The following is a 12,366-nucleotide window of genomic DNA, read 5'->3' as shown; positions in this document are numbered from 1 at the left end:
TTCTAGAGTTGTGTTTTGCAGTATGGTGGCCGATAACTACAGCCCTTGAAATGTGGTGGGTCAAAACAGAGATGAGCTGTAAGTATGAAATACAGACTAGATTTGGAAACCGTAGTACAAAAATTATGTAAAATATTTCATTAATAAGCTTTAAGTTGATTACACAGTGAAGTGATCTTTTAATGAACATCTAAAAATGAGCTGCACCTGTTTCTTTTCACTTTTTCAATGTGGCCACTATAAAACTTAAAATGGCTCATCTTTGGCTCATTATACTTTTATTGGCCAATACCATTCCAGAGCTATATTTTCATTCATTTTGCTCAAATGAATATTGAAAGGGTTTGTGTGCCCCAGGAACTGGCCTCTTAGAAGTGAGGGATACTCACCTGGAATTAAAATATTGTGACAGATAATCTGTATGTTGGCAGTGCTTCCTGACTTTATGTTTCCATTTTGCCTCCAAGTGAGAGTATAATGTGTGTGCGCGGGCGTGCTAGTTAACTTCTTAGAATCCTTGATCTGCTTACATAGGGTGTGGGGCCTCCGGATGCTTACTTCAGGGGTAGTTTTGACACATGTACTCCATGGACTTTAGTGTTGTGACACCTGGAATAGAAGGCAAAAGCTGTAATCCTAACCATCTTGATAGCATCAATAACTGACACCCATTTGGTTGCTGACTAACTGGTAACCCTCATCTCAACTCACTATTGCCTTATACAGTCGATATGGACCATTATTTCCATTCCCAGACAGAGGAAGTGGCCCAGAGAGGAGATAAACTTTCAGAGTTTACTCTTTGTGGTTCCCCCAGTAGGTTAAACCCTATCTGGGGCACCATGTTGATTTCCAAGCATGATGGGAAACTCTTAGTGATTTTGGTAGAGCAACTGTCAGGACACAAGGAAGGTGAAACAGCATTTTTAAGAGAAAGATGGCCTTGAGCTTGGCATTAAAGAGAGTGTGGCTCTGGGTCTTTGGCCAAGAGCAGGATTTACTGTGTCTTTAGTGGCTGCTACTCTGCTCTGATGAATCCAGAATCATGGTTACGATCTCAGACCTGTTCTGTTGGGATTCAGAATTGGAAGAGGTTTCTGATTGCACTGACAGGGTACAGAAAGAGTGATACCATCTGATTTGCCATGGGTGGTATGATCTATTTCTCACAGATGTTCTAGGTGTTGCATTTATGCGCATACTTATGTAGACACAGTTCAGATGTGTCACAGTTTGGATGAGAAAACCATGTGGCTTCCCATTTAGAAGCTAGAGAGCCCATAAGATGCTTTCTTTACTGGTTCTGAGCAAAGAAAACATGAGGCTGAAAACTGTACTAAGTGATTAGTGAAGGTAACCATTTCAAATCCAGGGTAAGGAAGTGAGCGGCAACAGGATTTGGAAATGTCAGAGTCCACTTGAGACAACTCTGTGTTGTTCACTTGGAGAATTTCTTCCATTTCTACTCATGTCCTTTTTTGGAGATTTTGCTATATTTGAAGTGATTTTCTGGATATTTTGAGTTGTGGGACTGGTAAAGTTCCTCTCTCATGTATCTTGAGACATTTTTAGAATAAAGCTTGGTCACCCTCCATGGTCTATAAATGTGGAAGTCATGGTCTAGGCTAAAGCTAGATATCTTCTGACACCAGTACACATTATGGCAGCCCAGACTGCACAGCCTGTAAGTTGTGGGGTTCTATGATTTGAGAAAGGAGGGCTTGCATGGTACGTGTTTATATGCATGAAAGTGAGAGCCCGTTTACCTTAAATCAGGAAGGATTGGAAGGGCATTCTGTGACTGCCTTACTCTAGGTTGCATTCTTTCATCTTTTGAAATGAGGAATTTTGTCGGCATCCTTAGCTAACAGAAACCCCACAAGCCAAGGGGACCTATCACATCCTGCAGTCCAAAATCATTAAGGGATTTGTCAGTCTTTCACCTCTTTCAGTAGGACCATGGGATCTTACTGTGTTCTGCGGCATGTTTTTTAGTGATGAGTATGGGATGGGTGAGTTGGAAAGCATAAATGCCCATAAGACTCTATTTTTGAAAATGGATTGATTTGCAGTTGGATCAGGGAAGGAACCATAGCTGGAGCAGAGCTGAGGGATTCCAAAACCCACATGCCTTCCATCAGTCTTTTTCTTCCTCTTCCTGACTGATATCGAGTGTGGCTCCTTTTGCCACTGAGAATTGCCAAGAGCAGAGCATTTTTCCCAAATGCAAAGAATGCCTGATCTGAAGCACAAATCCCAGATGCTTTCTCTCAGGATGGGAGGAAAACAACAACTGATTGAATTACACCAGCAACAGTGAAAACCAAAGGGCTTTCTTCAAAAAGCCCTTTGGTTTTCATTTGGAAAAGCTCAAGAAAGCAGAGTGATGAAGCAGGATGAACATCTGGGTAGGTGGGGATCCGTCTTCTTGTGCAGGTTAACTTCTGTCTGTCTTCTCATCTGTTGCCTCAGATGCCCAGACTGGGGTGAGCCATGCAAGGGTCCAGACCTCAGTTGACCCTCCACGGGAAAGTGCAGAGGAACATCCCTTAGCTACACCATTGCTTTCCAAAGGGCAGGCTGTTACAACTACAGGGTTATGGTGTAGTGCTCCCTTTGCATACTGTGTTGCATGGGTTCATTTTCCCTAATGCCTTGTAGACTATATCTTAGATACATAATTAGGAGGACACTATAGTCCCTAACGGCGATGCAGAGACCCCAGGGGTCAGAATGCATACTCTTTTGGAAGCATACTTTGCAACACTTCTCTGTCACACCTTCTTGCTGCAATTGGGCTGTCCATCAACTGTGAACGCTATCTCTGGGACCAAAGGCATGGAGAAGTGATGCTCCAGGAAGAATAAAGGTCCTAGGGGTATAAAGGCTCTCAACTGAGAGAGAGAGTAAAATACAGGCAGTGAAATTAATTAGTGTCCTTCCTATGTCCCTGTAAGAAAATCACTTCACTCTTAGAATGCTGGTGTGGTACCAGCACAGCTCTATTGTATTTCATTAGCATCCCCCTTGTTTCAGTGAGATTCAGATGTTAATAATAAGTAATATTTGCATCTCTCAATAGAATTGGCAAAGCACTTCAACCTACACAGTTTGAGTTCCCCATTCAGTGGGCAGCATTACTTGTTTTTCTCCAACATAACCTTATGCCCAAATGCAGCAGTTTTAACTACCTCTGTAACTCCTAAATTAGGTAGTGCTTAACTCCAAAAGTATCTGCAGGTTGATTGCTAGAGCTGCACATAATCATATTAGAATAGAATCCTTCCCTTGCCTCTACAGACCCGAGATCTGGCCGGGAGAGAGAGCCTGGCTTGGTGAACTCGGACTCTGATCCCCTGCATCACAATCTCTTGTATCTGTAGAGTGCTTTAAAATGTACCTGGTTTCTTTTCATGCACTTCATCTGTGAAGTAGGCAGGCCTCAAACCCAACAATACCATTTTATGAACAGGAAAATGAGGCTCAGGGAGAACGATTTGCCTAGTCTTTGAGTAAGGACATTTCAAAGGCAGAACTTGACCTTGGGCTTTCTTGTCTCATGCCTTCTCCTCTCCCTAGCACCATGGGTGGCTTCCTGCTTTTCACTTGATGCTAAGGTCAAAAAAACGTAGGTTCATGATGGCATGGCTACAAGCTGTGGTGAAGTCACCAGCAAAGCTGTTGTCTCTTACTTCATTGTTTGTTTGGCTTTTCCCTGAAGGATTTTGATGAGCTTGATGGCAACTTGGCCACTGTTCTGTGAACTCTCAGGGGTGATGTGAAATTACACACTCTGTATCTTCAGACTCCCCAGAAACTCTTCTTCTGAGTGTCTTAAGGGTTTTGAATGTCTTTGGGAGCAGCTGACCTGGTATCTTCAGAAAGCCTATCTGGAAGACTCTGCTGCTGACACAATACTTTTCTCCTGTTTACTCCTCCCTCTTGCTGCCTTTAGTCACGCAGTGGCATTGGCTTGGCCCCTTGTTCACCTGCACTGTGGCCAGTTCTTTGGCACATGCTGGAGACAAAAAGGCAAACAAAATAGACTTGACGCAACCTTCATGGGGCTGACATTCCTGGGGGGGGGGGCGGTAAATAATCAGAGAGGTAAGTAAACAAAATTATTATAGACTTGCTATGTTACATGAAGGGTGGGCAAGTGCCAAGACGGTAAGAAATGAATTAATTTGCATGTGTTCATGGAGCAGTGATGAGGCCAATGTGCCTGGGGCACAGTGAGCAAGGGGTGGATAGGAAAAGATAAGAGAGGATTGAAAGAGGGGCAGGGCAACACATGCAAATTTGGGTTTTATAAACCATTGAAGGGTTTTAAACAGGGAAGTGATGTGTTTAGATTTATATTTAACTAGATGGCTGATGGATGGATAGAATATGATAGAAGTAGATTTGTTAGCTATAGATATAAATGGCTTGTGGTTTGAAGAGGCAAGAGTAGAACCACAGAGACAAGATTTAAGGCTGTTGTGGATTTGCTTCTGATGAAACACTGATGGGTTAGGTTAAGGTGGTGGTAACATGAAGGGAGTAAAGTGGACACATGGAAGACTTCATCTGTAATTTCTGATGGATACGTTGTGGGGACACAGAGAGCATCATGACCTGATTGCACCATTGTCTACTTTGGCCAGGGATGGGTGTCATGGAGGGTGAGGATACGTGCAGGTTGGTCGTAACATGGCGGTGCTAAGACATTTTCTCATCACTCCCACTGAGGTCCCTGGGAATTGCCATTTTTCCTTTGGGCTCTGCTTAGCCAGCTCTGAGGACATTAGGTCGCTGACGTGCCTGGTATTTCTGCTGCAAGAGTAGTGCTCAAGTCCACGTCTTCCCTAATAACCTTGTGTCTAAATTGTAGTGTCACACAAGGGCGTGTTTAGAAATTAGCATTTGAAAAGAAGCCTCCTTGCTTTCAGTTTGAGCTGACATGGTCCCTTTTCCTCTGTGGAAATGAAATTTATTAATCATAATAAAACCATCGGATTCTGAAGGTAGAGGTCACCCTGAGGAGAAAAGGAGCCTGCTCATTTACGAGGAATAGTTCAGTGCTGCTGTATTTTTCTTCTGCGTTGGAAGAGAATGCTGCCAAATTGTTACCTTGGGTTTTCCACAAAGGTTGAAGCTCTGCCCAGTGTTATAGTCAAAAAAGAATTTACCATTAAAGTATGTGGAGGGCAAGGGTGGGAGCTCTCTTCTCATCGAAAACATTCAGACTGTGGATACATTATCCCCCCAAAAGAGGAAATTTTTGCCACAGTAAAACTATTCCCCAAATTAAAAAAGAAAATTAATTTCTATAAATGGGCATTTTCACACTCGTCTTGAAGAAATCCCATCAAAATGATGCTTTGCCAGAGCAAGGCTTTTCAGTTTATCTTTGCATTTTATGTCCTGTTCATACAACCAGCTTTCCTGGGTGAAAGTGCATTAAAATAATCCGATTAGCAGTTTCTTTTTTCTCTAGACCAATGACAGACTATCTTCTCACAAAATGAAAATCAGCGTCAGTCATATATCACGTCCTTTGACCCCTGTTCACATCTACTTCTACTTACGTGGGCAGAGGCCCAGCTTTCATGAGGGATCTCCATGAATATACGATTTCTTCAAAAACGTCATCCTTCTTCTGGTTTTAACACACCTTCTGTCTTGGACTTACCTCCATTCTTCCTCCCAGAGACAGAGAGCATTGTTGACTGAAGGTCACCTGATTGAGCCAAATCAATCAAGGGTGTTCCCAAAAATGAAAAGCAAGAGGGGGTTGACCGTTACCTTCCCTGAGAGAATCACCTCAGAAAAGAAACATCCATTCTTGTCACTGCTTTGGAAGATGAGGAGACCACAGTGTTGAAGCAGAAAGCCTCATGTGAGCTCAGTGCCCTTTGAAACAGGCAGGGTGTGTTTAAGAGTAAGACATTTGTAATGAGAATTTGGTATAATCAAAAAAATTTTTTTTTCTCATTTGAAGAGTTAAAGGTCCTTCGCCCCAGCTTCTTCCCATTGTCCCAGGCTCCATGATGTGAGCAACTAAATGAGACCCATCCAGTACATTCTTATCCACCTACCGTGAGAAAGATGACTGGAAGGAAAATGGGGAAGAGATTGGAAAGGAAAGGAATAACAGTAAATGCAAATGAGACTTTAAAAGTTGAGAGGTGAGCTTAAGGTTGATAGTACAGACGTTTATTCCTACCTTGTTCCTTCATTCCTTAAAGCAAAGTCCAAGAGTCACAAGCTGTTGATAATTGGCACAGATCCCGTTTAGTGGCCAGTGCGTGCATCCTCCAGCTGCTGTGTTGGCTGGTAATAGCACACAGCTGCTGCCTCCTTCAGAGACCTACCCATTGCCCAAGAGTCATTTTAACTCAGAAGTTACCCTCCATTCCTTAAGGAGGCCCACAGATGATGCTTACCTTACATGGGCATTAAAAACCAAGGCACTTGCCCCTAAGCAGGATCAACTCTGCAGGATCAGGTAGAAGCTGGTCTCCAGACCACATCCTTACGTCTTTCTTCTCATGCTCCAACCTGCTCACCTCTCTGTCCTCCTCTTGAAAGCACTCCTCCACAAGGCATGTGCGCAAGAATTTCCATTTCAGACTGTGCTTCCAGGGAACCTAACCCAGTTTAACCTGCACCTCAGCTTTGATCATTACCAAAAGACCAATGTTCAAACTGTCTCAAGGAAGATACTCAGAAGGTCATTCAAGTAGGCGTTCTTGACACCTTGGAACGAGCATCCAGGTTGCCCTGAGAAACTAAAGGATCAGTACTGACTCTGTTTGGCTTTATGACTTCGAGCAAATAACCTAAACGCTCTGAATCTTAATTTCTGATTTGTTGCTGTGTTCAGTTCCTGACACACAGTAGGCATCCTTCTCGTCTTCATTTATATTCCAAAGCCTGTGCTAGAAGGCATAGCAGTAGAGGAAGGAGGGTGGGAGAAAGGTATAGAAAAACTCAAAGATGAGATCACATCATCAAGAAACATTGTCTGAAATGTGTCCCTTCTTAGAACCTGACCAGAGATTGATGAGGTAGACGATTTGGGGTGATAGTATGGAAATCAAATCAGACTAATTCTCGTGTGGTGCGGAAAGGTCCTACACACCCTTCAAGGATCCTCCTCTTCAGTACCTCTGTTTTTTCCTCTTCTGAGATGTTGGCCCCTAACTGCACAGACCAGGCCACTTTACCCTTTGTGATCCACCTTGTCTCGCCTGATCGATAGCAGCTGAATTAGGAGAAAAGACAGTCTCTCTTGAGAGTAACATGTCCTCTGTGGGTGCTGGGCTTCTTGAAACCACTCCTTCAAGTTGTTTCCTCTGCCTGCCTCAGTCTCCGAGGTAGCCCTGTGATTGACCTGTGTAGAAATAGTTCAATGAGAGAAAGTGAATATTATCTCACACAAGGTTAAATGGACAGAAGAATGTGTTGGGCACAGACGGGCTTCTCTCTGAAAATGAGTAGGGCCCCTCTGCACTGTCTTGGTATTTTTGTATTTTATGGTTGTTATCATGACTCTGTAATAGCATATAATGGATTAATCTTCACCTGCATTTTCCTTTCAGTTACGGACGAGTTTATGCTGCCGACCCCTACCACCACACACTTGCTCCAGCCCCCACCTACAGCGTTGGTGCCATGGTGAGTACCAGTCCCTCCTCTTCCTCATTTCTTCCTGCTTCCCTTCCCTTCCCCCAGCTGGGACCTTACTACGGGTTGACGGTTGACGTACTCTCACTTCCCCTTAATTGAATTTGTCTCTTGTGCTAACAGCAGCTAAAATGCCACATTAATCCTCCCGGTAAACTTGATAAATGTCTTAATTTCTTGGCAATGTAGTGCATGTAAGTTATTATATTTCTAATTTTGCAAGTCTCACCTAGCAGAGCACTTACCTTAATGGAATAATTAGTCATTTTGATAATTAAATCCATCACTAACAGAATGCAGTGTCAATGCAGAACTTTTTTTTTTCTTTTTTTTTTCCCTCCCTTGCTGCTCATTCACATAGCCCCAAGGTTCCAGCCCCAGCACAGACTTCAGAGGAGCTAAGCTGCACACTTCCAGACCTCTGCTGTCAGGCAGCTGAGAATCTGACTGCCTCTCCTCCCCTATTACAATTCATGTTTAAAGTCATAGTCGCCCAGGAAAGAAAATAGAGAGAGGGGCACACTTTGTGTGTGTGCCTAGTACATAAGGAATTAGAAGGAATCAGCTGGGTTTGGGAGTTGTCTTTTGTTTTTTTTTTTTTTGGGGGGGGGTCTGGGTTTTTGTTTTGGGAGGGGTGGGGGGAGGGCAAAAATGGGAGGTGAGGGTGGGGTGAATTTGCCTGTACTTGTTCAAACTTCTATGCACTAAAACTCTTGAGTACAGTAAGACGTGCCCATCACGTGAGAGCGTATGCAATCATTACAAAGCTTTTGGCATGCAGTTTTCTGCTTGGGGTCAAGAATATCAGTCCTTATCCTAAAAATAAATCCCCATAGGCATTCATTTGAATCGCCAATACTTCTAGAAAAAGTAAATAGCTAAGTGCCACCTCATAGCCATCTAAAGCCATGGCCAGACGAGTCACTGGAGCTTGGTCATAGAAATTCAGCCATGATTTGGAAACATATTATTTTGTACAAGCTCAATTACATCAAGCAATTCATCTGTAAACTCCCCTCTCAAGAGCAAATTCCATCCAGGTTGTTGAGCCAAGTCAAGTAAGCAGTTGATTTAAATTTTCATCCTGATTTTGCATTCAGCAACTCTGCCTCAACACCTAGCCCACTTGAGGAATGTGTTGGAAAGGAGAGTTGAATTACTGCATCCAATCAGCCGTCTATATTCAGCCTCTTGAGTGTAGACTGAGCTTCTCCTGACAGAATGTCATAGTAATGAATCAAACAAACAAACCAAGGGAGAAGGGGCCAATTGTTCCAATGTCCAGCCTGTGTCAGAGACCTTCTCGCTAGCAGGACTGGCCGAGCGCATTTGGTCTTGCAGGGACCTTTCTTTAGAAGGAGCTGTTGGGGGAGGTCAGGACTGGCCAAGAATGAGCTGGGACGGGTAGAGGGTGCCTCCATTTTGGTTGTTTTTGAGTGTCTATTTTTCACATTAGTCTTTTTTGATGACGCACGTGTTGCAAAAGGAAAAATGTAAAAAACACACCCCTCAAATTGCTTTGTTTCAGAATGCTTTTGCACCCCTGACTGATGCCAAGACTAGGAGCCATGCTGATGATGTGGGTCTCGTTCTTTCTTCATTGCAGGCTAGTATATACCGAGGGGGATACAACCGCTTTGCTCCATACTAAATGACAAAACCATTAAAACCTTCCAGTGTGGGGAGAAAGGAAGCTTTCCGAGGCCTGGGTGTTGCAATACATGCAGTAACGCATCATTTTAGCAGCCCTAAAGATTTTAAAAAAAAAAAAAAAAAAAGAGGGAAAAAATTACATTTTTTATCTTATACCTCAGATATTTTGTTCTGTGTATTTTAATATTGTGGGTCTTTAATTTCTGAAGGTTCCGTAGTTGGTTGCTGGCTGTAGGAGTTTTTCTGTGGTTGAAATAGAGAGATGCTAGCTATGAATTAAAACTGGATTAGGGCCATATCCAGAGTGCTATATCATGTAAATGAATTATATATGCTGAATATCAAGCTACTGGGGTTATCAGCCGTTTGGGAAGAGTGTAAGTGACTACAGTAGTCATTTTTTTTTTTTTTTTTTTTTTTTTTTTTTTTTTACTGCATCTGCATTATTTTATTTTATGAACGGGGAAGGGTGGGAGGGTCTTAGGGGATCAGGACTGGGATTTGGGCTAAAAGGAAAAAAATATATAGTAACTGATCAATCTAAATGACCCACTGCACCAACAATCATATATCAGCGGTTCTAAGTTGCTCATTGAGTTCAAGCCAAAGGTTCTGTTATTAAGGGGGTGCTTCTAAAAGCACTTTTTGCATCCAAGTTGAATGAAGCTGTACAAACCCATCCTTTAAACCATTCCACCCGGCAGTATTCAGCTTCTTAACCAGCCGCTAGTTATTTAGGCAAAAACTGCTAGTTAGGCCATCAACAAGCATTCTTTTTATATTTCTTCCAGTATAATAAATTATTGATATCATTGCTGACTTTTATATTATGGGAGGGAAAAAATAACATTAATAAAAAGGTGATAAAAAGCACTGTTTCTATTTTTTTCTTTTTTTCCAAAAAAAAGAAAGTAATAAAAACTTAAATCCTTTGTACCAGTTAAAAAAAAATGTATAAAATTTACATCTGTGCAGTGGAGTTGTTAAGTTCTAGAAACAGTCTATGAAGCTTTAGTTTTAGCCTAGTAAACAACTGTTAGAGACAGATGTATAATTTTTATGGAATTACATGATAATCATATTCGGATTTATAGAAGCATTTTACAAGTATTGCAATCATTGAGTAGAGATAATCATGGTATTTTCATCAGCTTGGTACTTTTTGAAACATGACCGTGTTGTGTGAGCAACCTGCAATTTTTCAGTCCGTGAGATCCTGCCCTCCTACTCTTCCTGGTCCCCAACGATTATCTCAAACCAGGATCTTTAGTTCCGTCTCCAAGGCCCAGGACACTTGTCAGAAGGAAGCAAAAAAAAAAAAACCAAACAGTAGGCCCGCCCTCTTCATCCCGGAAGAACAAAGTCCCCCCCTGTGAAGCAGGGCCAGAGTGACACAGCCGAAAAATTGCAGTTTGTCTGTACTTCTGTTTGAACTCTTTCCATGTTGTCCTGTTTACAAAAGTTAACCTAAGTTGGGGTATCTGTCACGGGTCTTCCTGTTTTTTGTATTTAAATAAAAAACAAAAAAACCAGCGGCAAGCTGCCCGGGTAGTTGGCCGCCATAGTTCAACCTTCACGTGTTCAGTGCCGGCCCCGTGCAGGCGCGCACTTCAGTAAGTTATCAACTCACCGCTGTGAACCTGCCAACCCGCTGTAACAACTCTGCTTTCAAACAAAACCAAACAAAACCTTAAAAAAAAAAAAAAAAAAAAGAAAAAAAAAAAAAGAAAAAAGTAAAAAAAAAAAAAAAAAGTGTTTGTGATCCAGCTTCCTCTCGGTCATCCTACGTGCATGCAGTAAGATTGGTTGGATATTAAACCATCAATAAAGTTTCACAAGATTTGAAAACAAAGTTTCTGTAGCTTCGATATCTAAGACAGAGTCTCGTTATCTTGAAAAGAGAGAAGGGGGAGGGGGGGAACCGCTTAAGCAGCCAGAAGCATGTAACATATTCTTTGCGGCAGCCTGATTGGGGGGGGCGAGGGAGGGGCCACGGGGGTGTTTTATAGCATCGCAGAGACATTCTTATTCCCCCACCTGGAGAGCAGTGCTAGGACAGTGGGTGCCTGGTGGATGGGGTTAAAGGAAACTGCTTATTAAAATGCTACGGCATCCTGCCCCAGAGGGGAGAAAGGTGGAAGGATCAGGGGGCCTCGGGAGTCTGCAAAGCTTTCTCCCGACTGCCTCGGATGTCAAAATCCAGAATTTGCATTGTATTTGGAATCACAAACATAGAATTCTTAACTGTGTTGGTTAAAGTAAAATTATTTTGCAGTTTTGATTTCCATCAATGAGCTGTACTTTCCCCCATGACTGTATGTAGTTTTAATAAAATCATTTAGAACAGTGAGTGCCAAATGATGTTACAGAACCTTCTGCCCAGGCACTCTGCCAAGATGCCAATAAGTCATTTTAAAAATGTATGTCAGAGATGTAAACAGACATTTTGGATTTTTTTAAACAGTATTTATTTGGAATGTTTTCATTTATCTAAATAACTATTGCTATTATGAATTATGGAAAAAAAGATTAATATCATGTGTGGCATATAGTGACTTCTTAACACACACATCACGCAATCTGCAAACCCAGAAAATGTGTATATCTGTCTTTAGAAATTAGTGTTTATATCACTTACAGTGGTTTGTGAATAAAGAAAAACTGGTTTGTAATATCAAAAATAAAAGCTTAGTCTGAAAAGGTACATGCGAGTTGGCGTTCTGAGTCTTTGTGCTTGTGTGTGTTCGGCGGACGGTAAATTCTGCACGCACAGCCTTGCCGCTTAGAACCACGGCGGGTAGTGGTAGGGGGGTGGTGCTGCCCTGGTGAGCAGGAGGTTGCCCCATGCCCCTGGCAGACCCAGGCGCCTAGGGAACAGGGGCTGGCCGTCTGGCTCACAGGGCTTCCCTTCTCACTCATCTTTTCAGACAAGTCCATGCGACTAACCAGTGATGTTTAAAAAGAAACAGAACTAAGTTGAGCTATTCCCCAGCATAGAAATGTCAGTCTTTGGAGGCGCCTGGGTGGCTCGGTCAGCTA

At 42.5% G+C, this 12,366-nt stretch overlaps 1 protein-coding gene across 7 annotated transcripts in view; it reads left to right on the top strand.

The window, feature by feature from the left end:
* The window catches only part of RBFOX1 (RNA binding fox-1 homolog 1), a 2,060,838-nt gene extending 2,048,807 nt beyond the window's left edge, over positions 1 to 12,031 (top strand). For 2 of the 7 annotated variants that reach the window (XM_045047971.1, XM_023246513.2), the window contains 2 exons: positions 7,590 to 7,665; positions 8,036 to 8,268. In XM_045047971.1, coding sequence (XP_044903906.1) covers positions 7,590 to 7,665; positions 8,036 to 8,183 — 224 coding nt within the window. In that variant the 3' untranslated portion in view covers positions 8,184 to 8,268. Of the gene's footprint in view, positions 1 to 7,589; positions 7,666 to 8,035; positions 8,269 to 9,202 lie in introns of those variants that run through there. The other 5 variants (XM_023246528.2, XM_023246527.2, XM_023246535.2 and 2 more) reach the window with 4 other exon arrangements.
* Positions 12,032 to 12,366: the final 335 nt, after the last annotated feature.

The sequence above is a fragment of the Felis catus genome, chromosome E3, assembly GCF_018350175.1.
Source record: "Felis catus isolate Fca126 chromosome E3, F.catus_Fca126_mat1.0, whole genome shotgun sequence".
Lineage (NCBI taxonomy): Eukaryota > Metazoa > Chordata > Mammalia > Carnivora > Felidae > Felis > Felis catus.
Note: the sequence above shows the minus strand (reverse complement) of the source record. Positions and strands in the feature narration are given on the sequence as shown.